The 27,989-nt window shown below is 51.7% G+C and overlaps 8 protein-coding genes across 8 annotated transcripts; 3 read left to right on the top strand and 5 right to left on the bottom strand.

The window, feature by feature from the left end:
* Positions 1–656: 656 nt before the first annotated feature.
* On the top strand, positions 657–1,569 carry EsH8_III_000935 (protein RHB1; the record flags this gene model as incomplete). Its single annotated transcript, XM_083262660.1, has 4 exons — positions 657–708; positions 871–1,010; positions 1,116–1,244; positions 1,330–1,569. The coding sequence occupies 4 exons, from the start codon at positions 657–659 to the stop codon at positions 1,567–1,569; spliced, it is 561 nt and encodes a 186-aa protein (XP_083123147.1).
* A 1,005-nt stretch (positions 1,570–2,574) lies between these two features.
* EsH8_III_000934 (peptidase family C78-domain-containing protein) lies at positions 2,575–4,258 on the top strand (the record flags this gene model as incomplete). Its single annotated transcript, XM_083262659.1, has 9 exons — positions 2,575–2,628; positions 2,678–3,034; positions 3,089–3,179; positions 3,227–3,331; positions 3,384–3,595; positions 3,652–3,683; positions 3,736–3,887; positions 3,947–4,151; positions 4,210–4,258. 9 exons carry the CDS (start codon positions 2,575–2,577, stop codon positions 4,256–4,258), a joined length of 1,257 nt encoding a protein of 418 aa, XP_083123146.1.
* A 67-nt stretch (positions 4,259–4,325) lies between these two features.
* On the bottom strand, positions 4,326–5,215 carry EsH8_III_000933 (inosine triphosphate pyrophosphatase-like protein; the record flags this gene model as incomplete). Its single annotated transcript, XM_083262658.1, has 6 exons — positions 4,326–4,425; positions 4,481–4,514; positions 4,564–4,600; positions 4,665–4,809; positions 4,903–4,976; positions 5,042–5,215. The coding sequence occupies 6 exons, from the start codon at positions 5,213–5,215 to the stop codon at positions 4,326–4,328; spliced, it is 564 nt and encodes a 187-aa protein (XP_083123145.1).
* A 568-nt stretch (positions 5,216–5,783) lies between these two features.
* On the bottom strand, positions 5,784–6,546 carry EsH8_III_000932 (nucleoside-triphosphatase; the record flags this gene model as incomplete). The annotated part of the gene is made up of 3 exons (XM_083262657.1): positions 5,784–5,976; positions 6,093–6,238; positions 6,364–6,546. 3 exons carry the CDS (start codon positions 6,544–6,546, stop codon positions 5,784–5,786), a joined length of 522 nt encoding a protein of 173 aa, XP_083123144.1.
* Positions 6,547–7,431: 885 nt separating this feature from the next.
* EsH8_III_000931 (myosin 2) lies at positions 7,432–12,548 on the bottom strand (the record flags this gene model as incomplete). The annotated part of the gene is made up of 7 exons (XM_083262656.1): positions 7,432–7,580; positions 7,641–7,855; positions 7,917–7,990; positions 8,045–11,897; positions 11,962–12,151; positions 12,214–12,343; positions 12,414–12,548. The coding sequence occupies 7 exons, from the start codon at positions 12,546–12,548 to the stop codon at positions 7,432–7,434; spliced, it is 4,746 nt and encodes a 1,581-aa protein (XP_083123143.1).
* Positions 12,549–15,946: 3,398 nt separating this feature from the next.
* Positions 15,947–17,783, bottom strand: EsH8_III_000930 (uncharacterized protein; the record flags this gene model as incomplete). The annotated part of the gene is made up of 8 exons (XM_083262655.1): positions 15,947–15,975; positions 16,033–16,114; positions 16,168–16,226; positions 16,282–16,324; positions 16,380–16,489; positions 16,542–17,021; positions 17,096–17,403; positions 17,473–17,783. 8 exons carry the CDS (start codon positions 17,781–17,783, stop codon positions 15,947–15,949), a joined length of 1,422 nt encoding a protein of 473 aa, XP_083123142.1.
* Positions 17,784–19,710: 1,927 nt separating this feature from the next.
* EsH8_III_000929 (histone chaperone NAP1) lies at positions 19,711–21,253 on the bottom strand (the record flags this gene model as incomplete). The annotated part of the gene is made up of 5 exons (XM_083262654.1): positions 19,711–19,761; positions 19,816–20,147; positions 20,204–20,920; positions 21,013–21,092; positions 21,207–21,253. The coding sequence occupies 5 exons, from the start codon at positions 21,251–21,253 to the stop codon at positions 19,711–19,713; spliced, it is 1,227 nt and encodes a 408-aa protein (XP_083123141.1).
* Positions 21,254–22,874: 1,621 nt separating this feature from the next.
* EsH8_III_000928 (putative acid anhydride hydrolase) lies at positions 22,875–27,766 on the top strand (the record flags this gene model as incomplete). Its single annotated transcript, XM_083262653.1, has 17 exons — positions 22,875–23,012; positions 23,074–23,625; positions 23,674–24,018; positions 24,064–24,198; positions 24,254–24,320; positions 24,376–24,519; positions 24,573–25,504; positions 25,554–25,707; positions 25,789–26,121; positions 26,182–26,264; positions 26,322–26,456; positions 26,508–26,740; positions 26,799–26,922; positions 26,973–27,018; positions 27,072–27,222; positions 27,284–27,432; positions 27,483–27,766. The coding sequence occupies 17 exons, from the start codon at positions 22,875–22,877 to the stop codon at positions 27,764–27,766; spliced, it is 4,005 nt and encodes a 1,334-aa protein (XP_083123140.1).
* Between the last annotated feature and the right edge of the window lie 223 nt (positions 27,767–27,989).

Here is a 27,989-nt window from a genome sequence, read left to right as displayed (position 1 = left end):
ATGCAGCTGCAACTGTGGAGACACAACGAAGGGTCTGGCCCAAGCTGGACCAAGGTACCTTAGCCCAGCCTGGCGGCAAGTGCAGCAGCCGCTACCGCTACCGCTGCCCCTTCCTTGTCCAGGCGCATTCAGTAGAGGGGTCCAGCATTGTTCAGGGTGTGCGCGTGCCTGCGTCCTGCGTCCTGCATCAAGTGCCAACCCACCTACCTCATCATCCTCATTCTTACCTTTTCATCACACCTTTGCCGCTCCTGCCCCCTCCATCCTCATTCACAACAGGATTGCACTATTACCTCGCACTAGTTGCGGTCAAGGTCACGATACCTTTTGCTTTGTACTTTTCAATCACCCTCGGATTGTCTTGCTCCTTCACATCGCGTTTAACCCTCTATTCTTTGCTTTGCAACTACAACCATTTGCCTGAGCCCAACCCCGAGGCGCCTTCTGCTACCCTCTTCTTGCTGCACTCCTCGAGAAGAGAGAGAGGGAGAGAGAGAGAGAGAGAGAAGGGCATTACCACTGTGCACTGCGTCAATAGAGCCTACTACACAGGCTTTTGGGGAAAAGCGCCCGCCCACCACCACCACTACCACCACAGAAAGAGCGGTCCAGCAAACGACAACCTTCGCCCCGCCCTTTCCTCCCCAGTCAGATAAATGCCAGCACCCAAGAACAGGAAGGTGGCCATTGTTGGCAGTCGGTCTGTCGGTCTGTGAATCCCTCTGTTTTTTGTTTTTGTGTTTTGTTTTGTTTTTATTGTTATGGTTTGCCCTTCAATATGATGCTGCTCTCTCTTGTCTTATCAAGTTACACTTGGGCCGGGCCGGGGTCAATGACGTACTTATTTGCTAACTTCTCACCTGCGCATAGGCAAATCGTCGCTTGCAGTCCAGTTTGTCGATGGCCATTTTGTTGACAGCTACTACCCCACCATCGAGAACACGTTTAGCAAGACCATACGTTACAAAGGACAGGAGTTTGCGACAGAGATTGTCGATACCGCAGGCCAAGTACGTTGGATCATTCTCATACGTCCCCGACGACAGTAGAGAGCGCTCACAGCCTCGTGTAGGACACTAGGGCTCGGAACGGGCATGGCTGACAAGGCAAAACAGGATGAATACAGTATTCTGAACTCGAAACATTTCATTGGTATCCATGGCTACATGTTGGTGTACTCCGTGTCGTCCCTGCCATCCTTTGAGATGGTCCAGGTTATCCGAGAAAAGATTCTGAACCATTTGGTATGTCTATGGCTTTGGCTCGGCACTGCTTTTCTCGCGAGATGAAATAGGCGAATATGATTGCTAATGGCGCTACTTTCCATAGGGCACCGAATCGGTCCCCATTGTCATCGTCGGTAACAAGAGCGATCTTCGCCCCGAACAGCGACAGGTGAGCGTCGAGGAGGGCAAGAGGGTGGCAGAGAAGATCCAGTGTGGCTGGACCGAGGCAAGTGCGCGATACAACGAAAACGTCGGGAAAGCCTTTGAGCTGTTGATTGCTCAAATTGAAAAGGCACAAAATCCGAATGAGGCCGCAGAGGGCGGCAAATGCATTCTTATGTAGAAAATCATAGATTGCGTGTATCAATACCAGTTCCACAGCCTCTTGTCACTTGACTCAGCTTCCCTTTCGCGCGTCCTTCTGGGAAATGCTCTGCATCTAGCTTGCAGATGCACTCACCCAGTGGTCAGCTAGCAATTATTTGCTTGGTGACTGTAGCAACTATCAATCTGGCCGACGAAGTGCGGCTAGCGACAGTTTGGGGGGGGTTATTACGTTTAATAAGACGATACTCTAAGCACAAGCAGCTTACCGGGCATCAAGATATTTTGCACCGAGCGGTTCCGACCATGTGGTTATCACCGGCATTTGAGTTACCCCAGATACCAAGTGCATATATTCATGGTCCTAAAATCAGATAAGATATGGGGGGATATATAAGTATCCAGCTGAGAGTACGGATAGTACTATATATATATGTGTGTTGTAGTGTAGAAACTTCAATGCGCATGTGCATGCCTGTGCCAATGGCGTTCGGGTCCTTGTTGCTGCCTTGGCCCGGTCCAGCCACTAGAAAACCATGTCAAGGGGACTTCATCCCAGCCCCGATCAGGGGATGCTGGCCTTGGCGGGACTGCCTTACCTCACCTCACAATTGCCGGCCTTCCACTTCCGCCTTCCCCGACCATCTCTTCCAACTGCGTTGTGAGAGCCAGAACCCAGACACGAGAGCGACGACGTCACCTTATTTGCCTTGATAGACTCAAAATACATCAGGGCTCCTTGCATTGAACGTTACTGTTAAGCGATTCGGGGCATTCAGTTTTTGTACGCCGCCTATTTATCCACCAAGTATCATGCATTGACGCACCGAGGCAACAACCCCCATCCATCTCTTTGAGCAAAGCATTCGCAGGTCTTGGCGATAACTCTACATTGAATCCCACCGAGTGTTGGGGTTTCTTTCTTCCTTCAGGATTTGTCTCGCCACCTGTGTTACCTAAGCCTCTTTCCCCTTCGTCCCCTACCGGCCATCGTTATCTAAAGCTTACTCTCCTGGACAACACCATGATTTGTCCGTTTTGTGGAAAGGCTGGTAGTGGAGAGTACGAGATGTTACTCGTAAGTATTATGGTTGCCAAGCCCAATCGACGAACTGACCGCCTCACAGCACATGGAAACATTTCATACCGAGGAAAGCCACTCTCCTTCGCCGGACATTCATGCATCGCAAGAGCAATATGCCGAATGTCCGATTGAGAGCTGCGGGGAGATAGTTTCTCTGGCTGAAATGGACTACCATGTGGATCTTCACCTAGAGGAACAACGTCCAGCTGTTGACTCCTCTGACCTTCGGGCCATTGGTGACACCCAGGGTTCAAATGCCACTCCTGAAGTCGCACCCCGCAGTCATGTTACCAATGGACCCGCAACGAAAGAGCAGAGAGAGGCCACGTCTCAATGGCGCAGGTCTCGCGTGGCGGCATCGACGGCAACCGCTTCCATGGAAGCGGAAAAGCGCCTTGGGGTACGATTGCCCCTGGTGATAGCTCGCCCGAATACCGCGGCTAATATTCTATAGAAAGCAGAACTGGGTAAATACGCGCACGAGCAACATATGCCAGATTGGCTTGTTTCCCTGCTTCACAGAGGCGGTGAGGTCAAAAGTGATGGTGCGTTTAACGAACGTCGGTTTCATGGTCAGCATTAACGTATCCAGGGGTGATAACTGTTATTGAACAGCTTCTCCGACAGAGCAGGTCAACAGAATATGCTTACCTGTGCAGCCCTGCTGTCCAACATGTGTCAAAGTTAAAAAAAGAAGGTGCCACAGTCCCACCGAACAACTTGGCCACCATATACTCATCGAGAAACAGGTGGATTCTGCGGCTACCGCAACATCCAGATGATGGTATCGTACATCATCGGTGCCGATGCGTACGGCAAGGATCATTTCCGGAGTCGGCTACCCACCATATTCGAAATACAGGAACTCATCGAGAGGGCTTGGGATCTAGGAATCAACTCACAGGGTCGGCTTGAAACGGGCGGAATCAAAGGAACTCGCAAATATATTGGCACGCCCGAGGTGAGACATTCAGTGATAGAAGTGCCGAGGTACAAGCTCACTCCTGTCTCTCATAGGCCCAGGCACTCCTTGTCAGCCTTGAAATTCCGTGGGTCGAATTGCCACTGGCTCTTCCAATCACCCTGTTGACACCGAAACAGATGCACCGCTCAGGGATTCAAGGACCCCGAACCAGGAAAGTCCGAGGCAAAACTGATGTTGGCTGTTGAGCAATATTTCAGGCAAGGGACGCATGGCCAACCTTCCAAAGTGGCATGTACAGCACTCCCGCCGATCTATTTCCAGCATGCAGGTTAGTGTTCTTGGGTCACACCTATCATAATCGTTTGCTGACCACAAAGTTTTCGGCAGGCCACTCATTGACGATTGTTGGATTTGAGAGACAGAAACATGGCCTTGCCAACCTGCTAGTCTTCGATCCCATGTTTCGTGATCCACCAGCCCTTGCTCGACTTATAGGTCAAAGGTTCAAACACAAATCCGCCGATGAATCGTTGAAGCCCTATCGTCGGGGCTCCAAATATTTGCGCCGATACCGCGAATTTGAGCTTCTCAGGTGCGTCACGGGCATAGTGAGTTGAGGTCATACTAGCTTAATACTGATCATATCATAGACTCGATAACCCAGCATCCACACCCATAACTGCGCAGAGCAGCGGATGACCCCAACAGAACCCCGAATGCTTCTGCATCGAATACAGTCGGCCGTATGCCTCGTCACTGATAGCGCTTAATCTACTCGCTGTTGGGCGAACCAGTCCTGCAACTTCTTGAGAGCAAGACCGCGGTGGGAAATCTTGTTCTTGGCGGCCTTGTCCATCTCCGCATAGCTATATTGTCAGTCAGTAGTGAAAAGGTCAACCGATTCCCCGGCGCCGGACTTACGTCTGGCCATCGTATTCGAAAATAGCATCCCAGCCTCGACCCGGTTAGCATTGGAACCGTCCAAAATGTGTTAGAATACCTACCGAAGTTGGCTGGGCCTCGAGGCAGGACGATCTTGCCCTGGTCATACGTTGGCATCTCACTCACACCAAACACGGAACCATGGGCACACGGCAGTACTCACCTTAGTGCGACCCTGGAAAAGGATAGGCTCATGTCCGGGGCCAGGCGAGTAAGCGAATGTGCAGACGGCATCGGCAGACTTATCCTCGTAAGCAGCAAGAAGGTTGTTCAGACCCTGGTGACCGATAGACTGCATAAACCATTTGCTTGAGGCATGTTAGCAACTTATCAGGATATGCGGGGGGGGGGGGGGGGGGGGGGGGGGGCAACCTAGGGGCTGCAGCGCGACGTATACTCACATGTAGGGGCCGGGAAGACCGTGGAGAGCCGTGAAGCAGAGGCAAGTATCCTCGACGAGAACGGGACCCTGGATCTAGCAGACATAAATAACGAATCAATATCCCGTGCAGGCATTGGAGGTTGCAGATGCAAATGTACCGTCTCTGCAGCCTTGCGACACTTGGCTAGTGTGACTTCCTCGACAGTGCCTTGAACTTCCTCCAGGTCAATTGACTGGCTCTGTACGGTGATGGCGGGCTCTAAAATAGCTTTGACCTCGCGCAGCTTGTTGGCATTGCCAGTGATGAAATTTACTGTCGATAACGCAGACATATTGGGCAGGTCAGTTGTTGGAATATGGCAAGACAAGGTAGGTAGAAAGAGGCACGTTTATGGTGAGTGCTGCTTAAAGTATACGACTCGGAGTATAAGTGTACATACAGCCTGCCAGCTGAAAAAAGATGTGCAACTAAAACTTGTATATAAGCAACTTTTGTCTCGTCGAAGCATGTATGTATAGCGTGCGATCCCTTCATTGCATCATCGGGGCAACGGCTCTTTTTATATGCATACATCCAAACCCATTGCAACTGCTGCATCCCGATACATTGACGAAGGGGGATACCCCAGCGAAAGCGGACTGAGCTGGCCCTGTCGCATACTTATCATATCTTGTCCATATTCTTTCTCAAGCGGGAGGGAGGCATTATGAAAGTAATAACCCAAGTGTCGTCTTTCTGTGGGTAAGCCTGACCCCATACCAACGTCGTCAGGGCTACCGTCGATACATGACGGCAACATCTACCCAAGTAAAATTACTGGCAAAGTCATTGACCGCTCACAGAAGTAATACCATCGTGAAAAGTACTGTTTTCGCATTTATTTTAGGTACTCATTCAGCTCATGACGAGTGATCATTCTTCCACTGCTCAAGCCACGCCTCCACCCTCGAGACGTTAGTCTCCATCTCGTCCGACGTGTTACTCGTAAGCTCAACCACGACCTCCTCGTCGAACGCATCTCTAGCTTCCTGGAGGAGCACCTCCATTATTTCAGAGTCTAGATTCTCTTGAAGCTTCGCTTCAGGGTATTTTCTGTGCCGTCCGTTTGAGTCAGCCCTTTGCTTTTTGACGTTTTGCACGCCACATTTTCCTCAACAAAGCTGAAGGGGACAATGATAAAGGCTCAAAGAAAATTTCTTAGGGTTTACCTAGCTGATAGTCGGTCATAGAGCGTGGTCGAATCCACGCGCAGTACGACAACAAGATCGATCCAACTCTTGGGAAACAAGTCACAAGCGTGCCAGTCAATCAAGTAGCCTCCCTCTGCAACTTCATTCTCGATGGCGTCAAGCAACTAGTTGATGGGCATCTTAGTACGATTTCTTTCGAGTGGCTTACTAACACTTCCCTGAGATAGGCGTGAAAGATTTGTATGGCTTTAAATAAACAAGAAGGGGATGGGGGAAGGACGACGCCAACCTTGTCTTCATCGACTATCCAGCTCTGAAACTCGTCATCCCAGCCCTCGTGGCATTCACGATCCTTGACGACCTGGTTGACCGAGAGGTGCTTGAGACCAGTCCGCTTGGCGAGCTCTTCGCAGTGAGTCGTTTTGCCCACGCCTGGCGTGCCGGTGACGATGACATTGGGTGATGCTCTCATTCTGTCAAGAAATTTGTTTGGACTGCCGGTTGAGAAATTTGAAAGGCCAAATCAAATACTTTGGTGAAGCGACCTGTGCTGCCGTTGAATGTACGTCCAATGAGTAGAATACAGGGCAGATGAGAGTTGCGAGGAAAAGCTTCGTTTATTGCATGTAAGTGCAATGAGGGGCACACCCCCACCACAATACCGACCTGAACGCTATCTTATCTCCCCTTCAAAGGGTACGGAGTAGGGTTGTCGAAATTTTCAACATCACGTGCCAGCGGCGCTGGAACCAACGATGGCCTTGGATTGTTGCACGATGTTGCACCTAAATACACAAACTCAAATTTTCCTCTCAGATAGGAGGGAGACAATCGGGCATCTGAGGGGGAATAAAACCCTTAGATGCGTGGACAAACGAAAGACGAGCCAGAGACCGCAGTACAGAAACCTGCGTATTTCTCTTCTCGCTACTTACACCAAGCGTTACAGAAATGGAATCATGGACTACATTTACACTGTCGAAACGCCAGTCCCGTCAATACTGGATGTAAAAAGTGTCTTTGTGAAGGGCCCCCTTGGTCCAATCAATCAATAGGTGAGATATCCTCAGCAACACTTGACAACCGCACAAATATTGCTTCTTCTACATTATCCATGCAAAAAAACCTGCCGTAATATAACCCCCAATTCTAGCTCATAACACGGAGGTACAGACCATCCATTGCCCACACATAGGCCACCGTCCACTTGACAGCGTCATTATGTCAGTGGTCAACCTAGACCAGAGGGTAGTAGGCAGCAAGCGGCGAAACGCTCTGCAGGGCCGGCTCTATTGCCCGGCCTGGCTCCTAATCAAAACACACAAAGTTATTCCTCTTAAGCTTGAGCCGTATGTGCTTATGCGGACACCTCGTTCTCATCAACCTCAGCAAGGTCGCCGTTGGGCTCGAAGGTATCTTCCGGATCGTAGTCAAGCTTCTCCTGCTGAGCAATCGCCTGTGCCGACACAATCTCAGCGAGGCGCTTCAATCGTGGCGTTTGGAGCCCTTGGTTGGCAAAAGTTAGCAAACATCAAACGTTATTTTGTTGTGCTGGCATCCACATACATGAAGGAGTGTAAGTCTCCAGAGCGGTGATGACTCTAGGCTCGGCAATCTCGTAGGGGCCACTATCGTCCATGTCGACGGCCTGCAGTAGCAATACGTCGCTCTTCTCAGTGACACGGGAGGCAACGGCCTTCATGATTTCGCCGTTGATGGGTTGCTCGTAGTCTGCAACCAGGTATTGGTTCAGGAGCTTTTGAATCTGGTTGGGCGACAGCCTGTGGAGAGCGATACGTCAGCAACTCTAGGTAGCACATCTTTCACCACACCTGCACTTACATCCAGCAGATATCCTGAATGATCTCAATGTCATTTAGGGTGGCCTTCTTAAGCTGGAGGAGCTTGGTTGCTTGCTATTCAACAAGTTAGCATGTGATTATCAAGCCGGCGAACGGCATCAGACTCACCATCAAGTGCTCGAGCTGGAGAGTGCCCTCGGGCATGTCATGGCTCTTGCACCACTCCTCGATGCGAGTGATGTTGTAGTTGATTTGGAGACCACGCTTCCAGGAGAGGAAATTACGTCTCATTAGGAGGTCATTGAAGGCGGTGACGCCGACAAGCCGGAGGAGCTCAGTGATAGTCTGCGTAATGATGGAATCCTCCAGGTAGTATGCCTTCATGGCGCGGAACACGCTGTTCAGCAGGCTGAGCAAGTTGTCCATGCTGTAGGCGGGGGTCGAATTAGATTGCAGTAGCTTGCCCAGGAAGCGGCTGCTCTCGTTAGTGACGAAGCCAGGAAGTGACTGGGACTCGATGATTGCTGGAATGATCATTTTGTGAAGCTTCTTCTTCAGAACCTTCATCCAAGTGTGGTAGATGTTGAACTCCAAGCTCTCAAGGTCATGCTTGACAATTTCCAGCAGACGGTCATACTCATAGTTGTCCGTTTTCTGTGCCTCGTACCAATCCTCGGCGAGGAACACGAATGATAACATTTCGTGTACGTTGGAGAGCCAGAAGGCACCGGGGTTGATGGCCTCGTCGCCATCGTGTTGCATCACTTCCTGCTGGATCGATTGCATGACATTTGCAAGGAAGCGCTCCGACTCCTTGACGAAACCATTGTTCCACATCTCGGACGTAACTAGGTTGATCAGATACGAAGGGAAGAGGACTTCTTTGTCGGATGGCGGCGGGTTGGTGTTGGGCGAGGGAATTTTGAGGTTGCGGATGAGACCCATCGTGACCTCCTCGTTGAGTCCGTCTTCGTCGGCCAAGAGAGTCTCGAGCTCGAGCTCGATGTTGTCGACGCCGGGAATGAATCCAGTGCCCTGCAGGTTCTGTCTGTGGGCAATACTGGTGACAGCCATCGAGACCGGACGAGGGTTGTATGCAGCACTGAAGCGGTCCACCTCGCGGGGCTCGGCGCCGGCGCTTCTCCGCTTGGGCTTCTTGGATGACACGAGGTTTATGAGACCGGTTGCTGGTGCGGGCTGAGCCTGAACGGCGCCATTGGTAAGCTCGCCGTTTGCAGGCGCCAATCGTCTCGCTAACTCCAACTGATCCTGCAACTCCGTGAGTTGCTGGCGGAGGGAAAGCTTCTCACTCTCGATCTGGGCGCTTTGCTCTCGCACCGTCTCTAGCTCTGTGCTTGTAGAGCGCAGAGACTCCCTCAATTCCCGCTCTTCCTCCTGCATTCTCTTGATATTGGAGGTTGACTCCTCAAAGCTCTGCTGAAGCTTTTTCATCTCGTCCTCCATCGCCTGCAATCTAGCAACCGCAATGCTGCCCTGGTTGGCCTCGGTCTGAAGCTCCTTCGTTCGGGCTTCAAGGGCGTTGTGGCGGTTTTTCCATGCCTTGATTTGGCCTTCGTAGTTCTCCACCTGTGATGCCAAGTTCTTGTTCTGCGACTTCATGGTGCCCAGAGACTGCGTCAACTCAACCACCTTGTTCTCCAACTTATACGAAATCTGCTTCAGATCACGGGCCTCTTCACGTGTCTTCTTGTAGTCACGCCGGGCAAGTTTGCCACGCCACAGGCTCTGAATAAGCGTGACCTTCTTCCTGTACTGCCTCCAGGCCAGGACCTGTCGCCGGGAACGCCAGACGCGTTGAATGAGAACGGCAGCGTTGCCTACACGGGTTTCCATGATTTCTTTTCTTCGAAGGTAGCCTTTGGCCGCCGCTTGCGCCAAGACGACATTGTTCCTGACGCGTAAGTACTCTTTTCTTTGCCGTTGGCCACGCCAAACCCGCTGAATTGTTGTTGCGGCTTTGACAGTGCGGAGCTCCTGGATTTGCTTCCGGGCGAAGTAGGCTCGGACTGCGGACTGAAAAGTCACAATCGCGTTGCGAGCCTCGAGGTAGCGGCGGCGGTAGAACTTGGCCCGCAGGTTCTTCTGGATAAGAATAGCGCAATTGTTGAGCCGGTTGGTGCGCAGGTTCTCGAGGAAGGCAAGCATGCCGGCACGGAAGAAGATCTTGGTGAGACCAAGCTGGTACTTGTCCGAGCCTTTGCCGGAGCTGGTGCCGAGCGCCTTCGTAAGGATTGCGTTGGCCATCTCCCGAATCTCCGACGTCCACAGGTCTGAATTGACAAGCATGTAGTATCTGAGGGCAAATTCCTCGTAGGTCCATCGAGTAGGGTAGCCAGCGCAGCTTATACGCACAGTCTCAAGAACACCGCAAGCTCTCAATTGGCTGAGAACCATGGGGCCTTCAAACTTCCACGCCTCCTTCGCCTCATTGGGCTTAATGCATCGAATGTAGTGGACGTCCGTATTGTTGATGGTGTTCATTAGCTCAATCAGTGACGAACGGAAGATGCCTCCCAGCGTCGGTTTTCTGTTGACAGCCACGCCGATCTTCCTACCGGCGGCGGGTTTCACGGAGCTTGACGAAGCAGAGGCCACGTCCTTTTCTCGCACTGCAGAAGCGGCATCCAAAACATCGCGAAGAAAGGCGTTGGTGGAAGCTCGGAGAACTGCCATGTGCTCGTCAGGTACGGTATCACGATTCTTCTCGATGAAACCCTCAGACTCGTAGGTAACGTCCACGGCATAATGGCATACGGTGAAAGCGGACTTGCCAAACCTGGGCTTCTTGTAAAACTTGTGCTTGTCACTGCCGTAGTTGTGGTGCAGCTTCGTAACGAACTGCTCGTCCGAGCCCATAGGGAGACGGGACTCTTCATCTAGCAGAGACAGAATGCCGAGCTTGCCCTCGATCAGGTCGATTGCCGGTTGATTGTCCGAGAAGTCGATAAAAGTCCAATCAATTTCCTCTCTCAAGTACTCCTCCTGTTCCAGCTTGAATACGTGTTGGTTGAATTCTTGTTGCAGTTTTTCGTTGGCGTAGTTGATGCAGAATTGCTCGAATGAGTTCTTGGCGAAGTGCTCAAAGCCGTAAATGTCGAGCACCCCAATGAAGGAGGTAACGCGGTTCAGGACTTCCTCGGTCGCCAAGCTGCGGTTGATAATTTCCACAAGCCAGTCGAACAGACTGGAGTAGATGAACTTGGCCACGGAGTCACGGACGACGATAGCCTGGGCCTGCGTCAGGTTTGATGTAATCTTCTCGCCCCGCGTGACCAGCTGCTTCTTGACAATCCATTTGGCAAATTCGGCACCGTTAACGCCTAGGATGGAGGAGGCCAACTCTAATGACGGCTCTGTCGGTGCGAGGACACTATCATTGCGCGACGCCCCGATTTTAATGTTTCCCAGGTGTAGCAGACCAGACAAAAGCTTGAAGATTTCCGACTGTTGGGCGTCATTAACACCAATTGTCCGCAGAGAACCCTTCGTTGCTTCGAACTCGGCTTTGTCGTCAACACCGTCTATCGTGGGGCAGTTACCCTGGTTAAGGTACTCGAATTGCTCAATGGGGAGCAGGGTCAACTCCTGGCGCTCCTTGTCTGAAGCACCTGCGACCAATTGGTAGAAGATGTGGTAGTTGCGTTCCTTGAGGGGTTGGAAGACCAGTCTTGATCGTTCAAGTAGGTAAGTACGAATCTTGGCGCCGATGATGTTGGTCTTGTCGTCAAACATGATCTCAATGTATTTGCCAAATCTTGACGAGTTGTCATTTCGCGTTGTCTTCGCGTTTCCAAAGGCTTCCATGATGGGATTCGTGGCCAAAATCTGCTCTTCCGTTTCGCTCATAGCCTCGGCACCTTTTTTGGACCGCGTTCCTGGGTTATCGGGCGATTCTCTCGTCGCGAAGTAGCGCATGATGTACTTTGCGCTGACCGTCTTTCCAGCACCAGACTCTCCCGAGACAACAACGGTCTGGTTCTTTCCGCTCCGCACCATGTCGCTGCGCCGTGTTAGCAACCGTTTGTACCGCAGACTTGAGGGATAGCGGTGACGGGTCAGCTTACATGAAAGCTTCCTCTGCAATAGCGAACAAGTGCGGTGCCTGTGTCGCCCTCTGCTTTCCGGCATAGACCTGGACCATGCCGGGGACGTAGAGGGAGTCTACTCTAGCAAAAGGATTTGCTGCAATCAGGACGATACCACTGTATGTATAGATTTCTTTCTGCGCATATCGAAGACGGATGGCTTGCAAAACTGAGAGCAAGGTCAGTGAGTAGGGCAGATCGTGCCTAAGTGGGAAAGGGATATGGTCTTACCGGCGGGCTCGTTCAGATGGGACAAATTCGTCAGGTCATCACTAGCCTCGAGCATGGTCGGGTTCATCAGAGGGGGCAGGGATGAATCGCCCTTCTGGAGGGCCTCAAGGGTCACATCGATTGTCTTTTCCTGTTGGGTTGTCAGCCAAAAGCCGCGGAGAACAAAACCTAGGCCAGTCCGGTATTTAGAGATATCATACCTCGCCACTGTCAAGCTTAAAAACCAGCTTAACCTTGGAGCCATCTACGGCCTTGTTGACGACCTCGGAAGCGACCCAGCCCTCCGTAGCATCGGGCTGCCACGCCCGCGTTCCGACATCGTAGTTCTGGGACATTGGGAATGTATTGGGCAAGGTAAATCGATTCGAGGTTCGGAGAGATGGTTTGGGCGAAACTAGTGCTTCCTAGAAGAGAGGCGGGTAGGATGCGGCAAGGCTAGGGGTGGGAGCTCGGAGCAACTGGCGAGATTCATGGGCGGGCGAGAAGGCAAGAATAGCAAAGAGTAGGGGAGGGGGCAACCAGATGTGGATGCCGCTAGCTCTTCTCGTTCGTTGTCGCCGTCGTCGTCGTCGTCGTCGTCGTCGAGGATGGGGAGTAGATGAGCGGGAGGAGTATTGGGAGGATGATTGTCGAGAAGGACGGACGGGTCGGCCTTGGGTAGGAGATTGAGGATCGACAAGAGACGAGAGTAGAGTGTGGGTGAGAGTGTGTGTGGGTGTGGGTGTGTGGGAGAGAGAGAAAGAGAGACAGCGCGACGTTACGGCTACGGCCAGCGGGTATATGTCCAAAGTGTGGCCAGTTGGATAGATTGCACACAGATGCGAGTCGTAGGTGAAGGTTGGATAGATTAATGGTAGTAAGGAAAGGAGGATGGCGGACCTGATGAACTGGACAACTTTTTGAGGTTCCTCCGGACAGGGGCTCGAAGTAAAAACGCCAGGTGAGAATGGCCGGGGAGGAACGAGCGCACTGACGCTGCTGGAGGTGCTGCTGCTGTTGGTGAGCATCCACACGCGTCTTGTCTGTCCCGTTCAGCTTCTACCACAGGCTGCTGCCACTGCTGCCACTTGCGGCATGTTTGCTGTCGGGTGCTGCTTTGCTTTGCTTTGTGTGACGGAGACAGGGGACGGGAGTGGGTCGGCAACGCACTGAGTGGTCCCCTATCCCCAAGTAGGAGAACGTGCGTGAGGTGCATTGCAGGGGAGCACATTAGCACACATATTAGGAGAACAAGGGGAGCTAAGGTATTTCCTTTGGCATAGGTGGGTGGTACCTTACAGCAGAGCCTGTTGGATGCGTGCTGGGAAGCTGGGAACGGCGAGGTACATCAACCTCGAGTGCTTCCGCACCTACCTGAAGCCCTTTTCAAGTATTCGGCCAAGTATCTCAAATTCTTTACCTTGGCTGGCGTCTTACATAAGGCACACACTCTCTGGGTGGCTTTACGCAAGCACGTGACAAGGTAAGGTTCGCAGGTGAAGTGTCTCTGGGAACGGAAAGGGGACGGGAAGTCTAGGTAGCGAGGAACGGACAGTGCGGCGGCATGTGAAGGACACGGCGGTTGAGCAACTCACTTCAATGGCTGTTGGTGGTTTCAAATCCATCCAAAGTCGTCATTGGGGCTGCTCCCACCCGTAAGAAGACGAAAGCAAGCGAGCTGGGGGCAACGGCATACGAAAGTCTTACTCTCAGTTCTTCGGATACTGGGAATGTCCAGCTTGAGAGGCCTTCCACTATCTATCTGCACGAGGTTTGGGTGACGAGCGTTCCTTTGATCCTCACACTGGACGATCGGGAAGGGAATTGGCCGATCACCTTGACTGTGGCCCAGCAATTGCAGAAATAGCATGGTTGCAATGGCGACATGGAGAATACTAAGGATTGAATCAATGAATGGGTCAACCGGCGGATGGCTTTGCTTCAACTCAACTCGAGCTCCGATCCCGAGGTTTTATCCTTCTGTGGGGGTTGGCAAAGCCCAATGCCAGGGAGGAGCGCATTCGATGGCGGCTTACGGATACAATGAAGCACTCCAAGGAAGAAGACGGGGATATTGAAGAGCCACTGGATGCCCAAAATTAATGCGGGGTGCCGCCTTAAGTGAAACTCTCCTGGATGACGAGAAACATACATACAATACACACTTGCCCCGGAGGGCGTCGCTTAGATAATACAACACACTGGCTATGCCGAGGCAATATCAGCGCGAAGACCATTGTCACAGTAGCTTGTCTTCCGCATATTTTGTGGCCTTGTACATTTCGTTGTTCATGAAGAAATGCCACGCATACTGCAGTGGCTAGCTTGCTATTACTTGCTGCAGGTACACTAGTAACAGAGACGAAACAATCGACCCTCTCAAGCTTCTCCTGCTAGCGTGGCGTTGTTGTTGCGCATCAGGTATTTGCTGCCATAAACAAACTGAGGGAGTGCTAGGCTTCGTCCCAAAAAAAAACCGTCGAACCACGGACCGCAGCCCAGTCGCTTCGCATCAATCCACCGATGCATTCACTGTCAGACAGCCCACCTGCAGATCGTCCGTTTCTCTGTGTCTTCCGTCTCCCTTCCCATGTAGTTTCTTCCTTGGCCCCGAATAGACATTGTCCCATCAGAAACACGATACGCTGCTCCTGCACATACACCGTTACTAGGGATTCCCCTGCCGGGCCTGAAATACCGTTGGAATGCACAGTGCCTCTCCTCCCCTTCCCCATATGCCTTGAATTGCGCTTGTTCTGTCATCGGCTCCTCCCAAACCCCCTTTCTCTCCCCATGTAACCAGCCGCCCCCTTTCCGCTTTGCTCCAGTCTCCCAGTGTGTTATGCAAATTTCATCTCAGTCATGACATCCAGGGCCCCTCCACTGGCTCCAATTTTTTCTTTCACCGTCATGCCATTTTGTGCTTGCTTGACATTGGCAATCAACGGCTAAGTAGGACCACCGACCCTTAAAATATTTATCCTATATACTATGCGTGAGCTTTCTTATCATCCCCTCGCTGCCGCATCTCGTGGTCCTCAGTTTTCACCAGCTAATGACGAAGACCCGCCTCGACCAATTGCTGCCCTGTGGTTTTGTTGTCAGCTCCTGACATTCAAATGACAGGAAGGGGGGTTCGTTCGTTCACGACCACGCAAGAGATGCAGATGGGGGGGCTTACACGGTGCTGCGTGGCTACCGGGTCTAGGTCCGGGCTCGGATCCGCTGCATCACTACAATTTCCGATCTTGCCTCGCCCCTCCAACTTCTGCTGGCCCGATTCCCTCATCTGATAGGTCCTTCATGCCTCTCTCTCACCGCCTTGCCACGCCATCCACCTTTGCCCAATAGCGCACACAAATGCCTCCTTGGGACGCCTTGATACCCTGTTTGGTCATGCAAAACATCTGATTGAATTGTTGAGCTCCAGTTGACTTGGCCGGAACCAACCCGGAATCGCATCCTGGCCATGATGCAGGCGTACCGTGCAGTGTCTAATTGCAAATGCTCCTTCTGGTTGATTTCGATCTACCTCGCCCGTTCTAGCCGCATCTGCCTGTGTCTACCGACCTACTTTTATATACCTTCAAGTTGATGTGAATCCCGGTACTCCTAATACCCAAAGCGTCCAGGCGGCCCCTGCCGACATGTTGAAATGCTGTCTTAAAGGCAGCGAGCCTCGTCAGCCGCCATCATGAACCAAAAAATCTCCTACACAAACGCCCTCCCAATGCCATGACCGCTACGCCCAAATCTAGTACAGGACACGGGTCAAGATACGCGCTGCCTTTGTGTCAGTATTGTGTCGTCGTGTTCCCAGCGGCTTGGTGTTGCACTCACAGCTCAGGGAATCCAGGCCATCCGAAATTTCCTTGATGTCCTTGGCCTTGACACTGCTGACGTCTGCCATGAGGTATGCGATCTGTTACTTGTTAGCAAACCTTACTTCTTTTGGACCTTGAAATGGAACCATACGTCGCCTCTGCTGTCGGAAATCTGCTTGTCGACGTTGTGGTTGCCGAGAATCTCGTTGACTGCCATGGGTTAACATTCGTAAACACCGCCTACAAGCTCCCGCTGCCAACATACCTCTGCGCAAAACACCGGGGACGTTGCGGTGGATGTAGATGACCTGTGTTCTTTGTCAGCCGTCCAGTGATGCCCAGTCTGTTCCATTTTATGCTTACCCGAGCGTGGTCAGGCTCATCCAGTGTCAATGATCTCAAATTGACCTCGGGCAGGTTGACGCTGTTCAGGGTAGTGCCCTGGTTAATGTAGCGCACAAGCGCCTCGGCGACTAATTCAAGTCAGCATTGGTGCAAAGACAGGCGCATGGCTGTTTCTCTTACCTTCAACACCAATGGCGCGCTGGGCCTCCTCAGTACTGCCACCAATGTGGGGCGTCAGAATGATGTTGTTCAGGCTTCGCAGGTCCTCTCCCCAAGTGTTCAGCGAGCTATTGAAGTAGTCACCATTGGCGGCTGGCTCATTGGGGTAGACGTCAAGAGCAGCACCTGCAATCTTGCCAGAACGCATGGCGTTGATCAGGGCCTGGATATCGACAACGCTGCCACGGCTGGCGTTGATCAGGTAGGCACCAGTCTTCATCTTTTGCAGCTGAGCAGTAGAAATCATGTTCTTGGTCTCCGGAAGCTCCGGTACATGCAGGGTGACGAAATCGGCCTCCTCCAGCAAGTTATCCAATGTGGGCACTTGTTTCGAGGTACCCAGGGCCATCAGGTTCACTACGTCGTAGTAGACAACATTCATGCCCATGGCCTCGGCCAAGACCGACAACTGCGATCCAATGTGGCCATAGCCCACGATGCCTGGTTAACGGTCAGTATCTCAGTGGCATGTCATTGGGTAGTAAGTAAAGTAAATAAGAAGCAGAACAACGTACCGAGCGTCTTGCCACGGATTTCCCAGCACTTGGCGCTGACCTTGTTCCAGGTGCCGCGGTGCATCTCATTAGAGCGGTCGCCAAGCTGACGGGCCAGAGTGATAATCTCGGCGATGACGAGCTCGGCAACACTGCGCGAGTTGGCGAAGGGGGAATTGAATACGGCAATTCCGTGAGCTGCAGCGTATGCGAGATCGACCTGGTTGGTGCCAATGCAGAAACAGCCAATAACAAGCAAGTTCTTGGCCTCACGCAGGACCTTCTCTGTCAACTTAGTCTTGGAGCGAATGCCAATGACATGCACGTCCCTGAGAAATCACATGGTATCAGTAGAGTGTCTTGTCCCATATTCTTTGTTAAGCTAGAGGGCCACCTACCGAATCTTCTCAATAAGCTTGTCTTCGGGCAAAGACGTCTTGAGAGCCTCAACCTGGTAACCCTGCTCGGTTAGAATGTCCTTACCCGTCTCGTTGACATTTTCGAGGAGCAGGATCTTGATATCCTGGGTGTCGAAAGGCTTCAGGAGTTTGGGATTGGGAGCCGGCCGCCGGGTGAGGGCCGGGCCACCAAGGCTAGAAGGTGGAGAGGTAAAAGTGGCGGTGGGCGAAGTTGACAAACCCATGCTGGCAGATACCTCAAGTTGTCTTCCGTAGGCGGAGGCGCCGGCGATGTCCTGTGCTGAGGCCATGATGTGTGGTTTTCTGATTTTATGACTGAGAGCCGGATGGAGGGGCAATGCGATTTTTTGATGCGGGGCAGAGAAACACACGAATGCGACTCAATTGAACGTGGGCAGTTGGCCGTTAGATAGGAAAAAAGCTGTCCAGTGTGACGAGGGACCAAAAGACTAGACTGGAGTAACCAAGTGTGAGTTGAGATGGTAGTTGCAGATGTTCTGGGACGGGAAGTTTTATAATCACCAAGCTAAATGACAAAGAATGTGAAGAGGGCGGGACGTGACTGATGCAGAAAACGTAGGGTGATGTACAATGTACCTGGGCTTGAGCACCTGCCTGTGACGGTGACTGTATGAGGTCGTTGACGTGCCATCAGCCGGTGCCAGTGGAGGGCCAGGAAAGGAATGTCCCAGCGAGCCAGACCCCGAGGTGTGGGTGGGTGGTTCCGTGTTTCTACCGCTATGTGTAGGCACTGTCTCAACACGGTGCGGGCAGAAATACGAGACCTGACCTGGGAATGGAAGCACTGCGATAGAAAAGGTACCAGCCTTTACTCATACAGTGCTCAGCAGGCGGCGGGTCCCCCCTACCCCCCGAAGACGGCAGGATCTCTCAAGGTTCCGGCAGTCGGTCCCCAGACATTGAGCGGGACGGACACCGAGTCGAGCGTATTTAGTAAGACCATGGTACCTTAGGTAAGGTAATTACCCGCCAGACCTTACGACACGAAGGCGCCTTGAGTCACTCCAACATGAGAGAAAAAAACTTTTCCCCAGCACCGACGCGGAGGTACGCCGCACGAGACTGGCCAAGAACCACTTCACGTGGGGCTTGGTGCGCTTGAAGAACGGTTGACGCATTGCACTTGATGTAATAGGTACCTCCAGGTCGATGTTTTACCTAGCGGTAAAGTGACCAGAGTGCCGGTTACGGACCTTTGAGCATGTTCCACCTAGAAGCTGCTGGCTATGAGTCCATAACGCCCATTGAGCCAATTGCAGCAAAGAAGCTGCGCCGAAGGTAAATAGTAGACATTCACTTTCACGATTCCCCATCGAACTCGATGCCATGGCTTACTTGACTTCATCAACGCCGGATAATAGCCTAGACTCCTTTGAGATCTGGGAGTTGCCAAGTCATGGTGCAAGCACGTAATCAACTGCCATGGATACACAGATATTGCTAGCGACTAATCTGCCAACCGCCCCGACACTACATACTTGCACACTTACAGCCCGCCTATGCGACCACGTCCGCCTCCGCCCCCGAAATCCTACGGAGCTACCATCTTAGTCACAACCGCAGAAAGCCCCAATCCCGACATCCTCACCACTCCAAGCTTACCCGCGCTTGAATTCCACCACATTGTTTCTCATAAATCATAGCGCCTCTACCTATGCATTGTGCATGTTCTTCTCTTATCTTGTTTAGAGCCAAGCATTTTCCCGTCAAAGACTCAATACATCAACTTCGTAATTTGGCTAGTACCCACCTCTGCCTTGCATTCTGAATGTCGCCTGCAAACTGTAACGTGTATGTAAAGGAAGGCATGTTCAACTTGTTTGCTCTCTACGATTTCCACTGTTGGCTCCCATACCTGTCTTACATAAAGAGAAGAAATTCAATACACCCTTTACGAATCAATCCCGTTTTAGCAGCAACGTACAACATCATTCATGGCCAGAACGTAATACAGCCGCATCTGTCAGGAAAGGCTGGAACCGACATGTTAATTACCATCTATCAAGCAGGAACCCGTCTGTCGGGTGCTGCTCTTCTTGGCTCAACCCTCCATTGTATGCTGACGTGGCGCAATGTATAGCCACCGTCGCCACTTTCGGTGTGAAAGAACCATTGCCGGACCATCTTGTTTCCCCAATTCCCAACTGTCATGAACGTGAAGAACCTAGCAACAAAAGCGACCTGTGCGTGTCTCGCTCAGCTCTGCTTACACTCGGCCGCCTCCTGCTTGGGTTTGCCGGTGTCGTCCTGTGCTCTGGTTAGCATTTACTCTCCATGTGTGGACTTAGGGCTCCTGCGTACAGCGGAACTTACATCTTCCTCGGACTCCTCATCTTCGTCACGGTCTTCACTGAGGTCGTCCTCATCCTCGTCGTCCTCATCGTCGTAATCGCCCTCCAAGTCGTCATCATCCAGCTCCTCAAAGGCCAGTGCTTCACCAGTGAACCAGTCGATCGCACGGGGGATGAGTTTCTCCTTGATGTCCTCACCGAGCTGGTAGTCAAGCTCAAGGCGCTCTTCGATATCAGAGGCGGCGTCATCATCTTCATCGGTCGGAGCTTGGGGGGGCGAAAAGAAGTTGAAGAAGGACTCAGTGGGGACTGTCTTCTTAACGATACGGGTCTGCTTGGTGTCTATATGGCAAGTTAGTAGGCGTATATTGGGAGGTTACGGTCCACGCAAAACTCACTCTTGTTTCTCTGCTTCTTGCTCTCGACTCTGACGGTAAGATCCTTGCCCTCCTTCCACTCAATCTTATCACCCTCGGCGTGGTCATAGATGAAGTCACCGCCATATCCGCTCTCGTTCTGGTAGAAGTAGGTCTTGGTGATGGTCTTGTTGGTGAAGAAGTCGTTCTCGGCGAACTCAAAAATCAGACGGAAACCGGGCTTGTCGAGGTACTCCATGCGGATGTCAACGAGGTGCTTAAGCGCGGCCTCATCCCGGTCGGTGATCATCTCGGCAAGAGAAATCTGGTTCTTCATGGCGGAGAGCCAGAACTCAGGAATACCAGAGACAGGCTCAGATGACTCGGCGGGCTTCTCCGTCTTCTCAGCCTCCTCGGTCTCCTCATCCTCCTCCTCGTCCTCCTCGCCAGCCTTGATCTCCTCCTCGGAGGGCTCAGAGCCTCCGTTGACAATTTTGGCACGCTTCTCGTAGAGAGGGGTAAACTTGGCGAAGTACTTCTTTTCCAACTGGAGAACCTCTTCCTGGAAGTCGGCCTCAAGCTTTGAATGCTCCTTCTGGATGCCCTTCAGGCCAGCAACGCGGCGGCGCACCTGAGGCGGGAGCGACTCGACGTAACCGGAAGATCGGCCAACGAGAGAGCCAAGTCTTCCCTGAATCATCTGAACAAGCTTGGGGTTCTGAGCAAAGATGGAGGCAGCTGCGGCGCGGTCGAGGTCCTCTACAGTTAAGGGTGCTAGTCAGTAATGGATCGACAGAGGTGCAGGACAAGATGGAGAAGCGCGGGAGAGGAGGGGGAAGTTGGCAACATACCCTCCTTGATGCTGGCAACACCAGGCTGCTGGGCATGCGACGAAATGGGCGCATTCTGGAGAGGAGTGTTTTGCGGCGTGCTGCAGACAAGCACAGAGTGTTAGCCATTATGGTCAGTTTTGAGGGTCGGTTTCCGGGGCCAGCGAGGGGAGCGACCCCTCGCCACCGAACAGTGCCGCAGGATTTGTACTTACGGCGCGGTGGCCGGGTCAAGGCGCTTGTTGCGAATAGGCTCAGCCATGATGTGAATTCGACTCCAAGGCTCTGCGTTGAGACGATAGAGTGAAGGTGCGAGAGGACTGGGATAAAAAATTCCCGGCTGATGGGAGGTGATGGGTTGGACAGAGCAGAAGACGCGGATGCCGAAAGTGGGAAGTTGTAGATGTCCGGTCGACTTTATTTTGGTGGGGGGGGGCAATGTGCGGTGTTGGAAAAAAAAATTGGGAGAGGCTTTCTCCTCCGTTGGGGCGGGTACCGCAACTAGGCGCCTGGGCTTCCATGGCACTGACTAGGCAGGCGGGCACGGCGGGCACAGCGGATAGTGGGCTGCTCCAATGGATTACGGCGACGGCGGCGGCGACGGCATACACTTTTACCACTGGGCTGACTAGCGCCTTCCGTTGCCTTTATTAGGTGCCCTCACCTCAGTCAGTCTCGTCTCTCTCTGCCTCTCTACTCAGGAGGTACCTACCCACGCAATGACATAAGAAATGTACCTTTTGCTACCCGTACCTGAACGGATACCTGCTTGCCTACTGTGGATCGACAAGGTAGGAAAGACTACGAGTGTTGACCTCGATCAACTTCTGTGAGTAAAGAGTTACTTAATCATCGATGTCCAGGATGCGTAAGGGTTACCTTGTCACGGGCAAAGGCAGGGTGCCTCCAGCCGACTTACCGCGACCAGAAGGGGATCCTTGGGCGCCCTGCAGCAGCAACAGCGACGCATCAGGTGGCTGCGTTCTAACTTTCAAGGGAGACAAGGGAGGGATTGTTGCCTGTTCTCCACTGTAAAGATGGGTTTTTCCTCGTCCTCTCTTTCTCGCCGCTGCATCCCGAGGTGTTTCCAGGCCTTGCCTAGGTAGGTTGGGCCGTTTGCTTACCAAAGACACCACCCCGTGCCTGTTCCAGCCCCCTCTGATATCACTACGGGCTCCAGTGGTTTCTTATCGGAACAGTGAGGGGGAACTGGACCCCTTGGTAGAGGGCCGATAAGAAGAGGGACGAGCCTCCTAATCGATAAGAAAACCTTGTTACTCTCCAATCAACTACCCCCCTTTCTGGAACACACCTAAGTCTCTTCCTTGTTTGCGCCCGGCTACGTACGGCGACAACATGTAAGGTACGTACCGAGGCATCTTACATAGGTAGGAGCCGCCTTACCTAGGTAGTACTGAAGTACCTTTATCTTAAGTAGTCTTACCTAATCTATCTTAAGTACAGCGACGCTTAAGAGATGCGCTAGTCGTTCCTTCGCGTACTCAGGCGACGGAACTGTAGCTGCTATTTTCTTTGCTCGGTTGCGAGCTCGACCTAGATGACCACCTTCATAGTGCCAGGTTGACTCAACAATTGCACCGGACTTCGCAAACATATAGTGGCAGTATTGTTCCAATCAACCGCTGCTGTCAGTCACTTTCTTATCACTGTACCCTTCACACCTTTCCCCGATCTTCATCGAGCTGGCAGCCATATAATTGGTACTCTATTTCTGCTTGCGGTCATGCGCCGGAGCTACGACATCGATCCCTCCAACTCGATACTCTGTCGGGCAGTTCGATAGAAGCCTTCTCTTCGTGTCACTCAAGGCGACAACTTCAACACCGCTGCGACGTCTAGCTCGTCCTGAGCAAAACATCGACATGTCTGTCCCTCGAGAAAATGGACATCATCGTGTCTCGTCGACGTCGAGAACCAATGGTCATCCCCCGCTTTATCGACTTGGATCGAACCAGAGCAGTACGAGCATATTCGAGGATGTAGAAATGGCCCACGATGAGGTTGGTCCAGCTAAATTCTCAGCATCAAGCGCGCATTGTATCTGACGATAACACATCACAGCTCTTTTCCGGTCCCATCGCCGAAAGTCTTCCTACTAGCGTTTCGGCCTTCTCGCATCGCCGACCCCGTGCGGATTCCACGACAAGTTTCACGTACTATCAAGACGAGCCTGAACCCTCCTCTACCCCGTTCGATGGCGAACGCCAAAGCATTTCCGATGTTGGCGACTTCACCTTCGGCGACGAGGACGAAAGCGATGCCGATGTTGAGAATGGAGACGCAGTTGACGACTACATGCTGCACCACAGGAGATCTTCGACACACTCGAGATCTTCCGTTCACGATCGCCTTTTGCGCCGGGACAGCGCGACGACCAGCAAAAGTTTGACCGGGGACGGTCGTCTGAGCCAGAAGGTTTATATGGTGAACGAAGACCTTACAATTGCAATTGCTGGCTTTCGGACCAGTCGCCTAGGATTTGCCGTTTATGCCCTTCTCTGCGTGTGCACACTTGGCCTCGCGTGGCTGCTATTGAGATGGTTCCCCAGGTGGCAAGTAAGGCTATTGGGCCGTCCATGCACATTGGCCGAGTGTGACTGGGTGGTGGTTGAGGTAAAATGACATTCCCTCTCCAGCTCGAACTTAGGCTGACTTATCTAGAATCAATGGGGAGAGTTCGCCGTGATGGACGTGGACAAGAAATTGTACGGGAGGCCCATGTCAACCATCTTTGGCTCCAGTGAAAAGAGTTACATGGTGGACGATGATTACGACCCCATCATCACAGAGCTGCGCATGTTGAACTATCGTTATGTCCGACTGTACTTCAACCAACAGAAGGACAAATTCGTCATGTTCAACGGATGGGTAGATCCGAATTGGACCGATGCTCGTGCTGTACGTGGTGGCATAGACAGTGATGAGAAGGGCCTCCGGGAAGTTGTGTTTGGCAGCAACCTTATCGATATTGAGCAAAAGTCAATACCACGTTTACTCGTAGATGAGGTATGTTTTTCTGCTACTGTCGATGCAGGGTCCTAATATCTTCAGGTGTTCCATCCCTTTTACGTCTTTCAAATTGCTAGCCTAATCCTTTGGTCTCTCGACGAATATTACTACTACGCCGTCGCGATCTTCCTGATGTCATTCGGTAGTATCGCGACAACACTCATCGAAACCAGAGCGGTGGGTGATATATTTTGCCTTTGGATGTGCGGGTGGGTGCTGATGTGCCGCCTAGACCATGAAACGGCTCCGCGAGATTTCTCGCTTTGAGTGTGATGTGCGTGTTCTTCGAAACGGATTCTGTAAGCATCGTATCAATCATCTCAAGGGTTCCTAGAAAGCATCTGACATTACCAGGGCGATATGTGTCATCGAGCGAGCTGGTACCTGGTGACGTCTATGAAGTTAGCGACCCGAACTTGACTCAGTTTCCAAGCGATGGCCTGCTCTTGAGTGGCGATTGCATTGTGAACGAGAGCATGCTTACAGGCAAGTATTTCCGTGAATTTTTCTCTTGATTCAAAAGGCAGTTTGAGCTCATAAATGTTCGTCAGGTGAATCGGTGCCTGTCTCGAAAACACCGGCCACTGACGAGACAATGTACACTCTTGACTTGGCTGCGCCTACAGTATCGCCGGAGATTGCCAAACACTTTCTCTTCTGCGGTACCAAGATCATCCGCGCCCGGAGACCGCAAGAAGACCGTGATGGTGACGCTGTTGCTCTTGCACTCGTGGTAAGGACAGGATTCAGCACCACAAAGGGTTCTCTTGTGCGATCCATGCTCTTCCCCAAACCTTCTGGCTTCAAGTTCTACAGAGATTCTTTCAGGTATATTAGCGTCATGGCGATGGTCGCCATACTTGGTTTCATCGCATCTTTCGTCAACTTTCTGAGATTGCACCTGGCCTGGCATCTCATTATTGTCCGCGCTCTCGATCTTATTACGATTGTAGTGCCGCCGGCGCTGCCTGCTACGCTCACGATCGGCACTAACTTTGCGCTTGGCCGACTCAAAAAGAAACAGATCTTCTGTATTAGCCCTCAACGTGTTAATGTAGGCGGCAAGCTCGATATTATGTGCTTTGACAAGACAGGCACCCTGACAGAAGATGGGTTGGATATTCTTGGCGTTCGCGTCGTCTCGGCAAACACGGGAAAGTTTACAGATGTGCTCACCGATCCATCATCGTTGGTACATGACCAACATAACGAAACTGGAGATTCAGCTCGAGGGTCGAAACTCAACGCCGCCCTATTCACCATGGCGACATGCCATTCTTTGAGATCTGTTGACGATGAATTAATGGGGGATCCACTCGACCTGAAGATGTTCGAATTTACACGATGGTCTTTCGAAGAAGGCAAACAGAGCCCAAACGAAGCAGACGACCAAGACCAAGGAGGACTCTCGCCATCGGTCGCTAGACCGCCAACTGAATACAGTGATTTCTTGCGCGGCACCAACGCTCGAGGAGACCAATCGGTAGGTTATGAATGGATCTTTGTAGAACCAGACTAACAATCAGAATTAGCCGCCGTTTGAACTTGGAGTTTTGAGATCCTTCGAATTTGTTTCTCAACTTCGCAGGGCAAGTGTCATTGTACGACAATTTGGCCAGCAAAGCGGAGACATATATGTCAAAGGAGCCCCTGAATGCATGCGGGAGATTTGCCGCAAAGACAGCTGTATGTGCCTTTGCATTACTGACACGAATTCCTGTCATCCTGGCACATTTGCTAACTTTCTGGGGTGGTTTCTCACTGCAGTCCCTGTCGACTACGATGACCAGCTTGCCTATTACACGCACAAGGGTTACCGTGTGATTGGGTGTGCTACTCGCCATATCCCCAAACTGAGCTGGGTTAAGGCACAAAAGATGAAACGACTTGAGGCAGAGTCCAATTTGGAGTTCACCGGATTTATTATCTTTGAGAACAAGCTGAAGCCTACCACGGCTTCGGTACTGACCGAGCTATTGGAGTCCAACATCAGCACAACCATGGTCACAGGTGACAACATCTTAACTGCAATCAGTGTCGCTCGCGAATGTAATTTGATCAATAAGACGGCACATTGCTTTGTCCCAAGGTTCATTGAGGGTAAGCAGCAGACCCCGGCAACTCTGGCGAAACAAAGTGCCTTCGTCTAACAGTCGGCAGGCAACGCGGGCGACCCCAAGGCTCGACTGCAATGGGAGAGTATTGACAACGGTGCTTTCCAATTGAACGAACAGACATTGCTGGTGAGTTGCATAGAGTACTTCACTGACCAAGTCCCACAAGCTAACTGTGCCGTGCAGCCATTAGCTCCACCTGCTGGTGTGGACGCTTCCTTGGCATACAATATCAACGATATACGCAACTACTCCTTGGCTGTTAGTGGCGAGGTATTCCGCTGGATCGTGGACTTCGCCTCGCCCTTGGTATTGCAAAGAGTAAGACATACCAAAGCTAGGCCATAGTGTCAATTACTTACGCATCCTTAGATGCTTGTCCGTGGTAGAGTGTTCGCGCGGATGTCACCGGATGAGAAGCACGAGTTAGTAGAGAAACTGCAAGGTATCGGATACTGCTGCGGCTTCTGTGGCGATGGTGCGAACGATTGCGGCGCCCTCAAAGCGGCGGACGTAGGCATATCATTATCGGAGGCGGAAGCCTCTGTTGCAGCCCCATTTACGTCTCGTGTCTTCGACATTGGATGTGTCCCCGAGGTCATCCGGTAAGTGTCATGCTGACAAGATTATGTCTTGGGTGCATCTGCTAATTCTGTGTTTCAGAGAGGGTCGCGCTGCACTCGTAACGAGTTTTAGCTGCTTCAAATACATGAGCCTGTACTCGGCCATCCAATTCACGTCTGTCAGCTTCCTCTATGCTACAGCATCGAATCTTGGCGACTTCCAGGTTAGTCATTCTGCTACACTACAAATTTGTGGCGACTAACCAGTCCCTAGTTTCTTTTTATCGACTTGTTGTTGATTCTACCAATTGCCATTTTCAGTGAGTAACCCAATATAGAGATTGTCAACCAGTGTGCTAATATGCATGCAAAGTGAGCTGGTCCGGTCCATTTCCTGTCTTGTCACGGAAACGGCCAACCGCAAACCTTGTCTCCCGCAAAGTGCTCATCCCGTTGCTAGGCCAAATGATGATTTGCATTGCGGTGCAAGCAATCGTTTACATTGCTGTGCGAGAGCAACCATGGTGAGTACCAGCCCACGCCATTCTATCTATTTGGCCTTCTCTTTGCTGATCATTCAAATAGGTACATCCCACCACGAGTCAACCATGACAAGTCCAACATAAAAAACTCGGAAAATACGGTGCTGTTCTTGGTGTCTTGCTTCGAGTACATTCTGGCAGGGGTAGTGCTCAATGCAGGCCCTCCATTTAGAGAAAAGGCGCTCAAAAACTGTAGGTAGTACTGTGATGTTGAATACGTTCACTTTACTAACAATATCTAGGGCCATTCATAGCAGCTATTGCAGCGACTCTGTTGATTACGATATACATGATCGTTGGACCTGGGCATACAGTGAGGCACCTAATGCAACTTACCAAGACAAGCTGGGACTTTGAGCTGTTCATGATGCTGTTGGGCGGCGTTTATCTGGCTACAGCGTGGACTTCGGAGAAGTACCTTTTCCAGAAGTTGGCTCGAGCTGTTGGACATTTCAAAGAGCGGGTTTTAAGGAGACCCAAGCAAAGAAAGGAGTACAAAATAATACTGGAGAGTATGCAGGTGTAGGATTAGTTTACCGAGACAACTGCCCCAGAGGCTATCACGATCAATTAGTGTGATAATCCAGTATAGCAACCCCAAAAGGCGCGGCGTAAATCTCATGAGTTAATATGCATAATGCATCAATATGCATTTCATTGGACGGATTTGAGGGTCACTGACATGCACTTTCAATAGCTGACTTGATGTCTGCACTGTACTGCTTTTGAGTGTAGGTCGAGACGGACGC

This window comes from Colletotrichum jinshuiense, chromosome 3, assembly GCF_051148585.1.
Source record: "Colletotrichum jinshuiense chromosome 3, complete sequence".
Classification (NCBI taxonomy): Eukaryota; Fungi; Ascomycota; class Sordariomycetes; order Glomerellales; family Glomerellaceae; genus Colletotrichum; species Colletotrichum jinshuiense.
The sequence above is the reverse complement of the archived record's forward strand: the minus strand, read 5'-3'. Positions and strand labels throughout refer to the sequence as shown.